This window comes from Cupressus sempervirens, chromosome 9 (genome assembly GCF_028749045.1).
Source record: "Cupressus sempervirens isolate cs-2001-9-10 chromosome 9, ASM2874904v1, whole genome shotgun sequence".
NCBI classification, from domain to species: Eukaryota; Viridiplantae; Streptophyta; class Pinopsida; order Cupressales; family Cupressaceae; genus Cupressus; species Cupressus sempervirens.
The window spans coordinates 319542782-319562644 of record NC_143126.1 but is presented as its reverse complement, the minus strand read 5'-3'; the positions used below and the strand labels follow the sequence as shown (position 1 = coordinate 319562644).

Genomic DNA, 19863 nt, shown 5'->3' with positions numbered 1-19863 from the left:
GTTCGATGTATATCATTCCACCAAATGATTCAAGAAAATTGAATATTCGTAGAACGGAATATGTCAAGGACAGAAGAAAAATAAAGATGATTTTTATATTTCTAGGAGAAAGGTATGCATACAACTTTTAAACTTGGGGAAAGAGTACAACCCTTCACGTGTCTTCCCACAAGACTCTCCGAACGTCACACCAAATCTGATGTCAGCAGTCCATGATTAAATATATCACATGAAACTCTACCAAGGATAAGTCAAACCCAATCAGTGATAGCTGTGGGTTGAACATGTGTTGAATAATGTGCGTAGGGTCCCGATCATGTAAAGACTACACCTGAAGCTTGAGATCAATGTATTTTTGTAATGTCGATTGAAAGATAAACAAATGCGATGCAAACACCAAATTCTTGTACACCATGCATCATCCCTAACATTAAAACCACGTGCAACATGCCTGATCATTCAATGGCATGAATATTCAATGGACATGTTAACTATTTGAAAGAGGATAAAACTTTGACTTATAATTATAATTATCATATATATATATATATATTAGAATATATTATACATATTAAATATTATGAGACTATATATATCCATACAATTATATATATAATCAAATAGATGACCTTTATGTTTACACCTTATGTTTTAGTTGAGAGGCTATAAAATATTAAAAAATTCAACATAAATAGGATATATTTACTCCTAGACACTTGGTCAATGGCATATCCTTGAAATGGAACCAATGATTACAATAGAAAAATTTGGTGGGGAGAATAATTCTATAGATTTGTAACTAAATATGTAGCTAATAGATCTTTGTAATGATTTCCCGTTCGACCTTCTTTCATTGTTCCCGCAAAGAGTAGAATGAAATATGACAAAAGACAGCCAAATGCTACAAGGCTTCAAATCATAACTATTGGATTTGATATAAATAAAATATTTACCTTGCATTTGACATAATGTGAAAAATTTGTTAGTAATTCATCACTGGGCTGTGGGTGGATGGGTTTGTAACTTTCTAACACGGTCAATTGAAGGAATCCATGTTTGTCTTCTCTGGTACTCCATAAATATTTGGCATGATTGGGGCTGTTGGTATTGTCTCGAATCCCTGATGATACATCTGATTTAAGACCTAGGGCCTCAATTATAAACCCTCCCTTAGAAGTCAATATAGATGGACCCATTTATAATCCTAGTCCAATGCCTAGTAATATTCTTTCTAACTCCAATTTTTTAACAATCACTATTGTATAAAATCCTTCATCTTTCTTAGTTCAACCCAAGTTGCTAGTATTAAAGGTGGATTAACTTATCAGCTATAAATACCATAGTTGCAGATTTGCAAATAAATCCCACTAACTTGTGGTATATTGTCTGACTCCAAGAAAACGATATAATCACACATAATATCGGTTGTGATTTAATGCTTATCCTGCGATGATTTTAATACCAAAAAATTGCTAGATCGTGTGGCTTTTTGGAAAAAATAATGGTCAACCCAAAAAGTCAAGGTGTGAATAGGTTGAATAGGTGTGCGGCTTCTTTTATTTCATAGCTCATTCCCTGTGTCATCTTTTATAGCAATTCAGTGTCAATGAGCAACAGTTCAGTACTGTGATCACCTCTTACTAGGTATTTTTTTCTTCAAAGTCTTTGAGGCCCTGTATTTGTTTTTATTTATGTTTTTCTAAACTAATATATTTGTTTTTGACATATAATATTTGTTTTATTTCAAAGTCTTTTATGGCCCTCCATTTCATATTTACTGTTTTTAAAACAATTATCATTTTAAACTTTAAATAAGACTTTTTTTAAAGTTAAAATTTCAGGAACCCATACTTATATTGATAGAAAGAAATTAATACATAGGATAATCTCTGATGACAAATCATCTCCAAAATTACAATAGAGAAGATGACTCAAAGCCCTTGACGAACTAGTAAATTTGTAACAAACATCAGTTTGACGACCTCACAAGGATCTGATTTCAAAATGAGAGGGTACTATGGTTTATTCCCAAACCTCCCAAACCAAAACATACATGTTGTAAACTCTGACCAAATAAGATAATAATTTTTTTAATGTCCAACAAGAGACCACTAAAAGGGTCCAAGGGACTGAAAGCTACAACCAGGGAAACTATTAGCAATAGGAACACCAAACGATGACTATGACAAAGAAAAACAAGAAGCATAATAGTGACCGGGGAAAAGAAAAACAAGCAGAGGAGAACATCAAGGGGAGAACTATAAGTCTTTCCTTGGTTAAAAGAGATCCATAACCAAAGGGTATGTAATGGGGCAACCAATCCCGAGCCGTCTCTGAGTATCGCTGATGGTAGAGTGCTGCTTTTTGGTGAATCCCCTTACGGGGTCTCATGGAACTGGTATGCCTCGAGATGAGAGCACAGAGTGGCTGCTTCATGCCTCTAGTGGGGAACACGGTGAGAAGTCAATGATACGTTGATCCAAAACCTGGCTCTGGGAGGAGTGGCTGCAAATAGATACAGAGAGCGTGACTCCACCATTTGGTTAAATAAATAGGACATAATAATCCCATCCCTAATTCATAAGAAGTGCTCCGCTTAAAAGGCCATCCATGGACGCAACCCTCTCGGAGGGTTATGCCAAGTCATAATAATGTATAGCCTATAAATGTCAAGTCTAACATGCTCTTTCAACTCTTGACAAGAGGGGAGGATGTGAGCGGGGGCATCTAAAGAGAATTGATAAGGAGAGATGATTAATCTCAATCCTAACAAAACCCAATAAAGTAGTGGCCTTGGTGTACCAACAACGAGCCCTACAAGTCGGATACAAACTGGCAATCATGATAGAAGAGTAGTACGCCAAGTATGAGTAGCTATCACAAACATCCGCTGAGTCAGCAAACCCGTAGAGGTGGTGAATAAACTAGAACAAATCAAAGATGGTCCTGAGTTTGAAGGGATGCACTCCAAACTATGCCAAAATGACACTACATGGAGTGGATCTATGGCATCTAATGATACGTCTGAGTAGGAGTGTCTAAACTCTCTCAACCGAGCCCCAGTCGAAAGATAGGAGGGTCCCCACACTACAAAACTTTATAAAACTTTTGGTCTAACAAAAGAGTCCAAGAGGGACAATTTGGAAGTAGTGTCTTGAAAGTGATGTCTAAAACACTATCTCTTCAACAAGGTGAAGGAACCCATCCCCTTAGAAACTCTAGGTTGAATAGCCAACCTCAAGTTGAATCGGGGGTCAGAGAACTTAACCCCGATGTAAGTATATGAGGAAAGGATCTCAATCTCTCAACCCTAAAAGTTGAAATGGAGATGTGAAGGCTTCAAATCGTTGATGACCATAACCTGAGTCTTTCTCTGGTTCACAAAAAGTTGTTGTCAAACACAGAAAGAAGCCAACTCATCTAGAAGATGCTAAAGACCCTCGAGACAGGAGGCCAAAAGAATCACATTGTCCGTGAAGAGGAGAATAGAGATTAGAACTTGGTACAAATAACAATTGTCTCCTAGAAGGGAGAAATCCCAGAGAAAAGTCTCTAGCTCTTCAATGTAAATGCTAAATAAGGTGGGGGAGAGAGGGTACCCCTACTTCACCCCAATGGTGCTCTAAATTGAATCGGAAAAGCCCTTAGGAGTCCTGAATTGGCCCTTAACAATCTCATACAATCACATATCGTAGACAATAAGGTCACTAAAATTCCAATTTCTCCGAGTCTCTAAAATAGTGCTACCCAGGGGACAGAGTCTAATGGTTTACAAAAGTCCACAAAGCAATATTAATCTTTCGTTGAGCAATGAGGAGCCTTCGCAATGATAGTTCACAATGTCAAGATGCGATCCACAATCTGGAAATCTACTAAAAAACTAGCCTAGCCTCTCGCCCTACAATGTCTATTGTCAAGCTCATTGGAAAGAATAGCATGTAGAGTAGTAGCATAGAGCTTGGCAAAAGCATGCTCAATCATAATAGTCCTGTAGTTGTTGGGGTCCAAAACCAGCTCAGTCTTATGTATTAGATAGATCACGTGTCTTGACCAGGAATCTGGGAAACTAATGCAAATTTCTTGGGAAACTAATGCAAATTTCTTTTTTAAAGAGCACAGGGAGGAAGAATCCCAACACCAAAATACCAAGCTTGAAGAGTTCAGCCTGAAACCCTTCCTCATCCACAACTTTGCCACACCTCAAGGATCTGATGACCTCATATATGCTAGAGAAGGTGAATAAGTGGTAGTGGGGAGGGGTGGGGTGGATAGAGGGCTGGCTAGGAATATTGTAGAGAGTGAAGATGTGGGAAGTGAGAACAAAGATCAATTGTGGAGGGCAGAGGGGGCTTCACGTAGGAACAAGGTGCTCTAGAAGAGCTTTGGGCAGTGAAAAAGCGTGTTGTGAAGGGCTCTGCACTAATGGGCAATGTACCCCCACTTCTTGCGGCATAGAAGGCGGTTGTACAAGAGTCGTAGCTGGGTGTAGGGGGGGAGTGGGTAGCAAAAGCCGAGCGAAGGGAGTCTTGAAGGGCCTTACAGTTGTCATTATACCACTAGTTCATAGGACAGGTTTTTTGATGCACAAAATTGGGAGAGGATATGGAGGTGTGTGTCATGTCCCCAAATTTGAATGTAATAATTAAATTAAATTAATTAATTAACTGGTCCAAGAATTTAAATAAAATAATAAAATGACCTTTAATTAGTTACTTTAATTAATTAAGTGGGGGCCCAAGTTAATAATGTGTATTTGTGGTTTTGATTGATTTAGTAGATCTTGGACCCATTCTATTTAATTGTCTGTAGGTAAGTGTGGCCGTTGGCTATCTTTGTACACCCTCGGAAAGGTTTCCCCGACGGGTATTTTAGCAGGGCTTGTAGGTAGTTGTTGGTATGCAATTTGGATTATTTTATCTGTATTGCAAATTCTCGTTGGGATTCTTTGTTGTTTGTCGTTTTGGAAGTGAAAGACCTTCCTTATTTGGCTCTTCTGGTTTCGGTGCGTTTCAATCCTCACCCAATTCCGTTGCTTGTATCACTTCGCTTGGATCTGGCAAATCAGAGCACCATCTTTTGGCAAATATTAATTTGAAGGATTATTTGTGTTTAATCCCCATTCTTGTTTGTTTGTCTGATGAATTCGAAATTAGCAATTTATGGTGCATGACTAAACCCCTTCTCCATTTGTCGCTCACAACACTCACTGCAACATTTCCCAACCATACGACCTCCAAATTCAGCCGTACTGCCTTCAAACCCACCATACGACCTGCATACATACACTGTACGACCTCCTCATTGCTACTTGGTTATCCTCCCCATATCGTACGACTTCAGCTATCCGTACACCATTCCCCCTCCATACCGTACGACCACCTCACCCATCTACCATATGGCCTTCCATCCATCCGTACGGATACCCAACCGTACGACCCTACCATTAACTCCTGTTACCATACAGAATCAGAACTCTTACATCATACCGTACGGTCACCATAGATTGTATTCCACTTGTTGTATGGTATTCTACCATACGGTCTTACTTATCCACCATCCAGTCACTAACTAAACAATGTACAGCTTGGTTATGTTTGGTTGGACAGAGGTGATAGGAACGAAACATCACAGTGGTATCAGAGCTGGTGATTCTGCCAGCCTGTTGGGAGAATGGAGAGCTTTGACTTGGATTACACCATGGCTCAATTTTCAGCCGATTGGAGGGCACATTTGTTAGTCGAATACTCTAAGAATACTTTTGCGTGCCAACTATTGGATGGTCAAGTACAGGATGACGGATACAAGGTGGTTGGCGAAATCATTTACCACAAAGACAAAATCTACTTGGTACCTGATACCAAGATGAAGGAAATGATTCGGGAAGAGGGTACTTGGACAAATATCATTGAACCAATGCCCAACGATCAACTTGATGGTAATTTGTGTTCTACCAGCGACCCTCCAAATAAGCAATCTCTACGGGTAGTTGTAATTATTTAACTAAAATATAAGGATTCAAATTTAAGTGCTTGGAATATTGGGAGTGATGAGAATTTAAAATTTGAACAAATCGTTTGGTATATCTATCAAGCAGATTATATTATGACTTACATATAATTTGAAAATATAATCTGAAGTTCTGAACTACATATTTTATTTGAGAAAACTCTTCCACATATTTGGTATGGTAGAACTTACATATAATTTGAAAATATAATCTGTCTATGCAGATTATATAGTTTGTTATTTTATTTGAAATAGTTTGGTACACCTAGTCTTTAGGCTATGCATATATCTTGTATTATGAATGAAGCTTTCATAAATTGAAATAAGAAATTTAGAAATTTAAAAGCACTACTTAGAAAAGAGAATTCAGTAATTGTTATTTATGATGGAGCTTGAATTCTTGGACGCAGCAAGTTCGTGAGATTTTGAGAAGCTCATATATTCTATGCATTTGAGATTGTCTCACATTTCATGACTAATTGCAGGCCAGGGCTTCCCTTACAAGTTTAACCGAAGAACGTAATGCTGCTCTTCATAAAACACAAGTTCTTCAACAAGAACTGGTATGTGTACTTTTGTGGAAATCTTATCCATTTTACGACTTCCTTTTATGGTTTGTAGGATGGATATGGACTACTCAGATTAATTAGCAAAAACATGAAATATGTTATGTCAAACAAGCCTGGTTGAAAATTTTATGAATATGTAAAGAACAAATTTTTCTGCTGAAGATTGCCTAGATGACCAGACCATGTGCTCATGCAAAATAAATTTGTACTTTATTTAATATGTATGTGAGTAGCAGTTGCTCTTCTGTCCAGGTGGGATGCACCATTGAGATAGTTAATATTTTATTTTTTAATATCTTCTTTTGTTAGTGCATCACATGTCTATTAAATAAATATCACAGGCAACAGAAAAAAACACCTTCCTTGATTAGACTCTTATTTTCAGCTATAATTATCAGCTTCTCATGATGGATATCATGAAACAAGTAACACAGGAACATAAATCAATTTGACAAAGTGCTTCACTTTGTCAATTTATTTTACATTACAAAAAGATGCAATGTCAATTTAAAACATGCCTGGCTCTTGTTTATCTGGAAAAAATAAATTGGTCTGTTGATCTTTTCCTAAACGACCACACCTGAAAATAAATTAGTACCCATGAAAAGTTGTAACTACCCATGAAAAGTTGTAAGCATCCCTGCCTATTCTGATATGCTTTCCTCAAGTTTGGAAGTTTGACATTTTGTCAAACACTAGGCACACATCCACAGTTTATATTTTATGTTTTATGGGCTCATAACTAGCCAATTTAGATAGAAATGTGTAGAAAATGAATATTATGTCATCCACAATCAACAACCTTCACATTTCATGGAAACATTGTTGCCCTTGCAATATTTTAAGAGAGAACGTAAACACAATGAAATAACACTGATTCAGATATAACATATGTGCAGATTCAAATCAATAATGAGAGTATATGACCTAATTATCTGAATAAAACTCAGAATAGTGTTGTTATATATTTCAGTGCTTCAAGTCTCATGAAGTATGCCAAAAGGATATTGATAAACAAGCCCTAGCTGGGCCAACCCATCCCTCCGAACAAGAAAGATGTATTACAATCAACTGACATATAAATCAGCTCCAAAAATACCTCCTATTGGCAGTGCTAGGATTTGCTGATGTGAGATATGCAAGGCTATCCTGAAAAGGCATGTAAACACTGATCCAAATGTAAGACTGTGCCAAAGGTTTGCTCTAAAAATTAGAATGTCAACTGAATCCTAGCAGCCAACATATGCGTAAAAACTTTTCTTTGATCAAGTCACTCCCTCTATGAATGGTGCCAAGGTTAGGATTTGTAACCCTAAGTCTTCAAGTCAGTGCCACCAATGAATGACTCTGAACTGATTTGAAAATCTGTGGTGCAATGTTGTTTCAAACCTGTTCTAAAATTGACGCGGGGTTGGCAAGGAGAAACCTCAAGGAGCTTTTCCAAACCAAGCTGCTAGGGTAAGCACATGGAAGCACACCCCAAAACAGGTTTGAAAGAACAAAGTTCAATTGATTCAATGCAGATCCAATAGAATTTGCTCATAACATGCCAGGCATAAGGCCGACCCGGTTGCAGCCTTCTAATTACAACAGAACATCCAATATGCGAGCTTAATTACTCAAGAGTTTAACCTCTAGATCTTCTCTTCGAACACGGCTATCTCTAGATACCTAATTCATTACATGATATAGCCATTAGGACACACAGGTCTGCTAAAAGATTACAATTTCCAATTTCAGGAAACATATTACAACAAATAGGTCCCCATCCCACAAGGGGAAATGAGAAACCACACAATTAAGCATACGAAGAGATGCGAGCATAGAGATAGGTCCACACGAGATCCAGTAATCCACAAGAAAAGCCACATAAGATTGCATACATGTAAGAACTTTGCATAAACAAATTTCCACATGCTACACGAGGTGCCAACGAAGAACACGCCACAAACCATAATGAATGAGAACACACCAATGATGAAACATTACGAAATGTAATCAAAGACATAAGATCTACGATAGGTTCGCTTTAAGAAGCTTTGCTCGTAGATGAAACAAAATAAGAACAAGACTGTTCACACAATCAACAATCCTTTCCTCTCGTGCTCTAGCTAACTCTACTATCTAAGGCCTTCTCAATTCCATTTGACTACTTCTTAGGATAATTAGGCTTATCAACAATAGAATAACATTATAAAAGTCCAATTTTATATACAATGTCAACATTCAGAATGAAAAAATTAGGTAAGAACCTATGAACTCTATTGTGAATTCACCACAGTTGATGAATCAGGATTGTGTCCAATCCACCCAAGAAATCTAAAAGGTTTGAAGTTTCTACAAATTCTGATAATAATAATGCTGATAAAGTACTTTCCTTATGTAGCAACTAATCCTCAAATATTCTGGACTCAATATGATCGATCTAGGAAGGTTTGAATTATATCTGTAAATTGTTATATATCTCTGCAAGAAATCGCTGAGGGAAGATTGCTAGGAGAAGACTTGAGATTGTATTGTTTCTATCCACAACCTTACCCTCCTTTGTAATAGACCCGAGGGACTTGTCCTTTCACAAACCAACCCCCTTGCCTAGTTGGCCCTGTTTGCAAATGCAACCTTTTAATTCAAATCGGTGTGCAAGAGAAAACTATTGGTTAGTAAAACTAACCACATTAGTTAGGTTACAAGATGCATTTAGTCATCTATTTAGAGATCACCAATTTGACTAAAAAGGAGCAATTGCAAACAAAACAATTTTATAAAGAAGAAACATGCTTTTCAAATCTGTTCGATCAAAAAAATTAGAACATTATTTTATCATAGTTACTTAGAGAATTAACACTCCCTCTTAACTTAATAATAATGAGAGAACATATCTAGCAACATCCATTGCGATGACTAAGTATAGATTTGTACTCATATCTATGTGAATCTTCTAAGCATGTTGTATCATTGTACACATGATACTTTGTCATATTAATATACCTGTAATATGACTTATCGCTTATACTTGTGATAGCGGTATTACATGGAATGCAATACACAGGATAAAATCCGGAGAATGATTAAATTCTTCCTGTATCTAAGTTGTGACTCATAGGCACTGACAAGCCTACACCACAATATGATCCTGAGTTAAGACCTGTTAGTACACAGGATAAAATTCAGAGAATGATTAAATTCTTATTTTATCCAAGTGACTCATAGGCATAAAAATGTCTATATCACAACGTGATCTTGAACTCATCCAGATCTGCTAGTAGTTCTCTACTGTTTAGTACGTTATCTCAGAGATCGTCATCTCTTGTAATGTCTTTTATACAAGTGTATATTATCTCAAAGATCGTCACCTCTTAGCTAATGAATACAAATGTTGAAGCCCATAACAGTCAATAGCCTGACAATAATAATTTTAACACAATTAATTCATTAATAATTAAATAATACAAATGAATTATAATTCAACCATACCAAATCCTTTTCTGAAGTGATCTATCTTCACTCGAGAGAGAGGTTTGGTAAAAATATCTGTTGTTTGATTTGCAATGCAAATTTATTCTAACTTGACAGTTTTCCTGTCTACCATATCTCTTACATAATGGTAAGGAATTTTAATATGCTTGGATCTATCATGAAAAATTGGATTCGCAGAAAGCTTGATGCAACTTTGATTATCACAATGAATGATAGTGGGATTCATGGGTTGATTAAATAATCCCACAAGTAACTTTCTAAGCCAAACTGCTTCCCCAGAAGCCATTGCAGCTGCAATGTATTCAGCTTCTGTGGAACTCTGTGCTACTGATGACAGCTTTCTGCATATCCATGATATCATTGTTGAGCCTAAATTGAAACAACATCTTGAAGTGCTTTTCCTATCAGTAACACTTCCAGCCCAATCTGAGTCTATGAATTCATGTAAGTCCAAGTCAACTTCCTTATACTTAAGCCCAAGGTTAAGAATGCTTTGTAAGTATCTCATAATGTATTCGACAACAACTAAGTGAATCTCCTTTGGCTCACACATAAACTGACTTAGGCATTAACAACATAGCAAGTATCAGGTCTTGTATTTAGCAAGTACACGAGAGACCCAATCATCTATCTGTAAAGAGTAGAATCTATGGAGGGTGATTTTGCAACTGCTTCCTTAAGTTTATGTAGATTAGTCTCCATTGGTGAAGACATAGGTTTGTAGTTCCACATTCCAAATCTCTTTAAGATGTCTAATGTATACTTTCCTTGATTAAGTATGATGCTGTCAGAGTTTTGCCATACTTCTAGTTCTAGGAAGTAATGAAGAAGTCCTAAATCTTTCATTTCAAATTCTTTGATTAGATCTTTCTTGCATTGATCTATAAGCTGATCATCACCTATTATTAGTAAATCATCAACATATAGTATCAAAATTATCATCTCATCTTTATCCCTTTTATAATAGAGATTTGGATCAACTACATTTTTAGAGAATCCTAAACTAGTGAGATACTTATCAATTCTTTCATACCATGACCTTGGAGCCTGTTTAAGCCCATAGAGAGCTTTCTTGAGTCTGCAAAAAGACATTTTAGGATTATGAGTTTCAAATCCTTCAGATTGTTCCAAATATACCTCTTTTGTAATCTTTCCATTCATAAATGTTGTTTTTCACATCCATCTAATGTACTTTCCATCCCTTTGATGCTGCAATAGCTAGGACTGCTCTTACAGAGGTGTATTTGGCAATTGGAGCAAAAGTCTCTTCATAATCAATTCTCTCCTTCTGGGAGAATCCTCTGGCTACGAATTTGGCCTTATATTTTTCAATGCTACTGTCAACAACATGCTTGATCTTAAATATCCACTTAGAAGAAACAATAGAATATCCCTCAGGCCTTGGAACAATTTCCCAAACATCATTCTTAATAATGGATTAGTATTCTTCTATCATGGCGTCCTTCCAAGCTGTATGTTTTATAGCATTTGAAACATTTGTTGGTTCTGATTTAGATAAGTCACTCATGTTTGCTACATAGCTAAAGAATCTTTTGGATCTTTTGCTCTCTTTGAAGGTTCTAGATGGTGCAGCAAAGTCTTGTGCTTCCTCTACAGTCTTAATAGCCCAAAGTGGTATTTTCTTAGGATTTTGAGTTTCCTAAAGATTAAGGTTTTGAATCTCACCTTCGACTTCTTTAATGTTCTCCCTCTGAAACTCAGGATCATTATTTTCTTTACAACTAAGTATATGTGAGGGGTCTTCAAAACTTAGGGTTCTATTGAATGCAAACTCTTCTTCAAAGATAACATCTCTACTAAGTTCAATGTTCTTTTGACCAGGTATGTAAATTCTATATGCTTTAGAGGTTTTACTATACCCGACAAAAATGCCTTTCCTTCTGGAGGGTTCTAACTTAGTTCTCTTTTCTTTTGGAACATGTATGTATACAGGGCACCCAAATATCCTAAGATGACTTATATTTGGTTTAACCTTAGAAAAGACTTCTTCAGGAGTTTTATCTCTAAGGTGGGAGTGAGGACTTCTGTTTTGAATATAGAGAGCAATACATGAGGCTTCTGCCCAAAGATAAGATCCTAAGTTTTGATCAAGTAGCATAGCATTTGTTGGTTCTACAATTGTCCTTTTCTTTCTTTCTGCTAGCCCATTTTGATATGGATTATAAGGAACAATACACTTCCTCTTAATTCCAACTTCTTTACAAAAGTCTTTAAACAAATCTGAAGTATATTACCCTCCATTAACAGACCCTCTTAAGGATTTCTTCTGATTCTTTACATTTTAAGAAGTAAATCCATGTTTTCCTAGAGAAATTATCTATGAAAAGTATATAGTACAAGAGTCCTCTGAGAGAAGGAACAAACATAAGTCCACATAAATCTGAGTGGACTAATTCTAAAACATTGTTAGATTCTCTAGTGCTATTTTGAAATGGACTTTTGGTGTTCTTACCTGGTGCACATCCTTTGCATATACTTGAATGATCTTTATTTAACTTAGGTAAACTAGTAACCATCTTCTCCATTGTTGAAAAGGCTTTGAAGTTTAGATGCCCTAACCTACAATGACACACTTCGTTTATATCAGCAGCTTCATGGATTAAGACTTGAATAGGTTCTATATTTAATTCATACAAGTATCCCTTTTTTTGACCAATCAACTTTGATTTCTTAAATGAAGAGTTCTTAGACCAAATTATTACTTTACTGTCCATGAATGCAACCTTATGTCCATCATCTTCAAATGCTGTAATAGAGATTAGATTCCTCTTGATTCCTGGTACATAGAGTACTCTTTTGAGATGAAGAGAAATACTAGACTTCAGTTTCAAGGTGCAGTTCCCAATTCCTTTGACAAGATGATGGAATTATCACCCATGGTAACTTCGCCATTAGCTTCTTTTGATATTGAGTCTAGTATTTCTTTGTATCCTATAATGTGACGAGATGATCCACTATCAACTACCCATGCTTCGCTTGATACTTGATTTGATAGCGTTGAATACATTATGTAGTTCTTAGGATCATAATTTTCCTCTTTCTTTGTAATGTTTGTACAATTTACTTGCTGCTTTGTATTTTCTGGGCAATTTGCTTTATAGTGTCCAAGTTTCTCACAATTTAAGCATTTGACTTTGGATAAATCTCTCTTAAGTTTGTCATTAATTTGATGAGCCTTCTTCTTACCTTTGTAAGAATTTGTGTTGAGAACATGAAGTTCTTCATCTTCAGTTTTTAATTTCCTTCCTTTCTTGAGTTGCCTAGATTCTTCTTGAAGGCAATCTCCTTTAAGTCTATTGAAGTCTGGAAGTTTGTCTCTAGCACTTACTCCTTGTGAGAATATTTCCCATGAATCTAGTAATCCATCTATTGCCATTAATGTTAGTTCTTTATCATCAATTTTATACCCAATGCTTGTAAGTTCATCTCTTAGACTAGCCACCCTTAGGAAGTATGAATTTATAGATTCTCCCTTACTTATTTTTTATGATTTAGTTGCCTTTTTAGTGAAAGGGTTCTAGTTGCATTATTAACCTCATATGCATTTTTTAATGCACTCATCATATTGAATGCTGTTTGATGTTTCATTAGCATAGGTACTATTTCATTTTTAACTCCATCTAATATGGTTCTCATGGCTTTCCTATTTCCTTTGATCTAGTTAGTTTTATAAGGATCAGCATCAAGTTGCATGGATTCCTTATCAGCAAGCTGTGTTACATCATTTTCTTCAAGAGCCATCATAATTCTGAATTGCTATGCAATGAAGTGGTCTTTTCCATCAAACCTGTCTTTGGGTCTGATTGCATTGGCCATTGTAGGTAAAGGATGTTGCTAGATATGTTTTAAATCTGATTATCAATTTGCAGAGCCAAGGTTTAACTACTAGAGCTCTGATACCATGTAAAGTTTTTGCAAATTTTGATAATAATAATGCCGATAAAGTACTTTGCTTATGTAGCAACTAATCTTTAGATATTCTAGACTCAATGTGATCGATCGAGGAAGGTTTGAATTAAATCTGTAAATTGTTATATATCTCTGCAAGAAATCACTGAGGGCAGGTTGCTAGGACCAGACTTGAGATTGTATTGTGTGTTTTCTATCCACAACCTAACTCCCCCTTTATAATAGACCCAAGGGACTTGTCCTTTCACTAACAACCCCCTTACCTAGATCAGCCCTGTTTGCAAATGCAACCTTTTAATTCAAATTGGTGCCCAAGAGCAAACTAATGGTTAGTAAAACTAACCAAATTAGTTAGGTTACAAGATGCATTTAGTCATCTATTTAGAGATTGCCGATTTGACTAAAAGGGAGCAATTGCAAACAGAAACATGCTTTTGAGATCTGTTCAATCAAAGAAATCAGAACGCTATTTTTTCACAGTTACTTAGAGAATTAATAGGGTTCCATCCTCAGGTTCTGGAAATGAAAGCTGCAAGCTTCAGAGAAATATGAAAGCAATCTTAATCCAAGCAGGCCAAAATGAACCAAACTTTCCTCCTTTAATGGCCACGTTACGACTCTTCAATTTCCTTGGCTTGTCTATTCATATTTCTCTTTGTGTCTTTTTATTAATCAACTATAAATTAATATAGCTACTTTAATAATAAAGTGGCATAATAATAAACCATTAGATCTTCTAGCATTAAAATAAAGGATGAAACGAAGTTGGATGAGCATGTTTGATAACTTGCCAGAAAGCTCTTCGCAATACACTTCAAGTCCAATTCTGAAAAAGCCAAAGTCTGAACCCAACTAACTTAATTTAAATAGTAAGTATCGGAAAACCCTGTCGAAATAACTCCAATTAGCTTGGAATAGAAAGTGCCTAGGTCAAATCCCATACTAACCCCTGTATTGTGTTCGTTTACCTATGAGATCATGGCGAATAAGGCTAATGATGCATTTGAAAATAACAGCTAGAAAAAGGGACATTATAGTCCTCCCTTCCTAAAGATTGCTTGCCCTTGAGCAATCTACATTAGCCTATTGTGACTAAAATATCCGGATCCCATACTAGTCTCAAGGGGTTTGCTCCAGCCTATTGTTGTGCTACTATGATACAAACATGTCCTAAAAGGTGAGGCCACTCATCATTTCCCACATTAGTAATGCATTAGTCATATTAATGCCAGGATTCCAAAATATCACGTTGTCACGACTATTTAGTATGAGAAGATATAAATATATCAAGGAGTTATCAATACTTGACGACTCTTCATCTGTGAATGATCTCCCATGGAAATGCATACCATCTATTATAACTACCCATCCTAAACTACCTATGAAGGAATTAAACTGCTCAAAAGATGAAATCAACACCAAGGATGTAGGAAGGCTAATACTACGATCATTAATCTGAAATCCCCCTGAGTACATAGGTGTCATGAGTAAGGGACAGGCTGAAAATTCATCCTCTATGATCAAACTATGATTGCCATCAATCCTTAACCATGATCTATTCAGCTACTGAAGTGTAGAGTCCATCCCACTCATATATATGTCAGAATTTGGAACCATGTATAAGCTGATCAAAGAATGAACAATGGTACTAATTCCTGAAATTAGAAATTCACTCCAATCTCGTAACCCAAACTCACTAGCAAAAATTGCACCTCGGAAGGTCTTCCTCATTCAACTCAAAAGTGGATTATCAAATGTGCAATCAGCATCCACCTCAAAAATAAAATTCTACTAGCTGAATGTGATCCAAAATTTTGTGACTCGATTTCTTGGGGCAGCTATCTGAGTCATAAGTCTGTTGAATGTTATCAAGTTCCTTAATCACTTCTTGGAAAAACTCATGCCTTCCTTTATCCTCTTGTTCCCTGGATTGATTGGTGACAACAATATGATTTTCCACTTAATGAAGAGCAAATTGTGTATTATCCAATGCCTCTTGAGCATCCTTAAGCTCCCTATTGAGCTTATTAACCTCATCGTCTTTTTTTCTTAATTGACCACAACACATTTTAGCAACCTTTAAAATATAATCCATGTCTAGAAGCAAACATAAATAATCTGGTTTTATAGATTCAGAGGCTGCTTTGATTGCCTGCAAATCAACAACAAGAGAATCACCTTCCGTTCCCCTTTCTTCTTTTCCATTTGGGCCTTCCAGTACAGATCCTCAATAAATCTGAGATGCAACAACCATCTCTTCTATAGCTCTCAGCTGATTCTTTGAAGCATGCTTCTCATCATTGTCATTTTGAAATGCATTTTTTGATAGGACATCCAAATCACTATCATCCTGAATAGTCATCTTTGATTTTTTCTCTAAATTATGTATAAGTGAGTTGCTGCTATAAGAATCACATGATTCATTACACGCCTCAAAGTCCCTATTTGATTGACTTGTATGCTAAAAAAGGTTGCTGCAATTGCATCTTTCTCACACAATTTCTCATAACTTGAAGTTTTTAAAACTTCTTTGGAAACATCCTAAGAACCCAACATGCTTTGACTATCCTCAACAGAAAATTTGTTAGTCACCAACATAGAGTTTTGGATACCCCATACCTTTAATAATAGTTGAATTCATATCATCACCACTAATTGTGTTTTCTTGTGGGGGCAAAATGGTGGAGTTCTTATCGTTTCCATTTCTGGTCTGTATTTCATGCGCCGCCTTATCTTCATCACAAACTTGAGGAGGTGTCCAAATACGCTGGCATGTGAAACAAATTTTCTCTTTACTCATTTGGTCCTTACTCATTTCCAGAGATCCCGCAACCTGTATACCTGCTGATATTAGCTCCTCTTTAGTCATAAACTCCTTAAATATTTCAGTTTTATGCTCAATCAATCTTTTGGAGAATTTGTATGCAGTGGGCGATACAATATGTTTCTTCGTCCAAATGGCCAACTAATCAGATTGCAACTTTTTACTTATATCATCATTTTCATCAAGGATTGAGAATATCATGGTATGCATGCAAGCCTTCACATTATTTGACTGATGCTTCCTGATTTCATCCAAGAAGCATTGAAATATGTGGAGAATTAGATCATCACATTCAAGGTCAATCATAATGGTGAATGATCTGACCTTCATCATCATTTCTAAGATCTTGACCTGCTTAACAAAGTCAGGGCCTTTGTCATTATGTAACCCTTGAAATCTTTTCACAGTTAGGTGCAAAGCTTTCCTCAACACATCATCATTATAGGCTGCTACAGATGTGGTCATTCGTAGAATCTCACTGAGACATGAAGCCACTGCAAGCCTAACATCTCTGTATGGATGTTCCATAAATCTGTGTTGGACCAAAGCAAACATTGAGGGCTGCAAATCCCAATTAAGAAGCCTACAATCTGCCTGGTCTATTTTGGGAAGATGTGTTTCTAATTCTTCCAACTTAATGAGAACATCATCTACAGATTTCGTGGGTTCCAATTGTAAGCCAATTATATGCAGCCCATTGCCCACTTTTTGTTCTTTCTACAAGTCCCATAGTTGTTCACCATGAAATGTGTCACTAAATTCCTTGTAGAAAACATGGCTTTTCATTTTTTCCATTGTCTTTATTGCTCCACAACCAGCAAGGACTCTGTCTTAAACGAGTTTGTGAGGTTCAGCACAGTAACGACCAGCCCTGTTTGCTACTAAAGTTTTTATAAATCACCTCTACTGGAGCATTTTGACAACAGTTTGGAGGTTTGTGAATTGATATGTTTCAATTTTGAAAATTCTTATTGATTTTTTTGATGAATGTGTACACAAAAATATCAAACAGTTCCTTGCAATAACAATTAAATGTAGATGCTGAGTCTCATAGTGCAATTAAAATTTTATTGCACTAGAATTCAGATGTCCGAAAAGAAGAAAACAATTCTTTGCTTCCCCTGTTCTCTAATTAGATGTATTTTGAGAAATGCAGTCTACAGGTCTCGAGTTTCCAATAATGACCAGAACAGTTACAAGATATGAAAAAATACCATGAAAGAATATTGTGAAGCTGAATATGGTTCAGAACTAAATTTTTGATATGGCACACTTTGATTTAACAAGTTTCCAGTCACCTCAGATTTTCGGCAAGGTAGAATTCAGTATCACAAAACAGGGAAGACACCAATGCGAGCTTGTCTCTTATTATTTCTCTTCACCAATGTTCCAACCTGATAATAAATATAGCCTTGTTCATTTTGGAAGCAAACAGAAATTTCTAGACAGCTGAAGAAACAAGCCACTGTTATTACTTGAACTCCCGTATTAAATCACAATATGTTTTGAATTTAACTTTGAAAGAATGCCCTTCAACTACACCTAGCAGAGTTTAAAGCCGTTTCTCATTGATTGTCCCATCTCTTCATATCCTGGTGTTCGATATTCACACAGCAGAACCATACACCTGCTCAATGACGTGCCAAATTCCTTCCCTTTGTGTCCAGTCTCAGCCCTTCTATACATTTATTTTGGGTTCTGCATGTTAATCAAGGATGTGCATATCTGATTCCCTCCTCTAGCAATTCCAGATTGATCAAGGTAAGCAAACTGCCAATCCTGAACTTTTTTCCAAACTGTTTTTAAGTCCACCAATTCTCCTTCATTGGAATAGTACCTTTCTTTTGATAGGCCCGAACAATTATAATGGTCAGCGCAAATGGCACCTAAGAGCTTGTCATTAATAAGAATGGCTTCCCAAAATGATAGTATATTCCAACTATTCTATCAAAGTATATACAAATATTTATCAAAACCAATTCCAGAATGCCTCTGCATATTGTTGTCAATTGACAGTGAGAGTAAATGCCCTCTGCTGCAATTCCTCTCTGAAACCTAGATAAAACAAGGGATAATGTAGTTCTTCGACACAGGAAAATTCTCCTGACTATAGTCCATTTCTACAAATTTTAATCCTGTAAAAATATTACTTGAAGTGCTGGCAAGAAAACCAGATTTGATACTACTGCAATATCCCGCTGGATATTCTCCCCAAATACTCCTAAATAAGTTTCAGAATGCAAACAAATAACTTTATGCAATAAATTTCAGAGTTAACCAGTAAATAAACCAACAAATGCTCATATAGAAATTCACAAAGTTGTTATTGTATTGTAATAATCAGCAATACAATAATATTACAAAAATCCAACCTAAAATATAGTGTCAACTGTCAGATTGAAAAAACTAGGAAAAAACCTGTAAACCCAGATATAGACTGCATTGTGAATTCACCACAGCTAATGAATCGGGTTTGTGTCCAATCACCCAAGAAGCTTAGAGGGTTCCGTCCTAAGGTTCTAGAAATGAAAGTTGCAAGCTTCCACATTTTTCAAAGAGAAATCTAAAAACAATCTCAATATCCAAGCATGCCCAAATGAACCAAGCTTTCATCCTTTAATGCCCACGCTGTGGCTCTTAAATTTCCTTGGCTTGTCTTTTCATATTTCTTTGTCTTTTTATTAATCCACTTTAAGTTAATATATGCATTTTAATAATAAAGTGACATATTAATAGACTATTGAAACTACTGACATTAAAATAAAGGATCATACAAACTCAAACGACTACGTGTGATAGCTTGCTAGAAATCTCTCAGCAAGACGCTCCAAGTCCAATACTGAAACAACCAAAGTCTGAACCCAACTGACTTACCATAAATAGTAAGTATTGGGAACCTGACCAAACAACTTCAATTGGCTTGGAACAGAAAGTGGCTAGACCAAATCCCATATTGACTCTTGTATTGTCTTGGTTAGCCCGCAAGATCATGACAAATAGGGCTAACGATGCATCTGAAATAATGGCTAGGAAAAAGGGACATTTTAAACACCTACG

The 19863-nt window shown here is 36.2% G+C and overlaps 1 protein-coding gene across 1 annotated transcript in view; it reads left to right on the top strand.

Annotated features, from left to right (window-relative positions):
* LOC149538658 (vesicle-associated protein 1-2-like) overlaps positions 1-19863 on the top strand; it is a 182141-nt gene that overhangs the window by 141945 nt on the left and 20333 nt on the right. The window contains exon 7 of the mRNA XM_089799987.1: positions 6492-6569. Within this exon, the coding sequence (XP_089656113.1) occupies positions 6492-6569 (78 nt within the window). The remainder of the gene's footprint in view (positions 1-6491; positions 6570-19863) is intronic.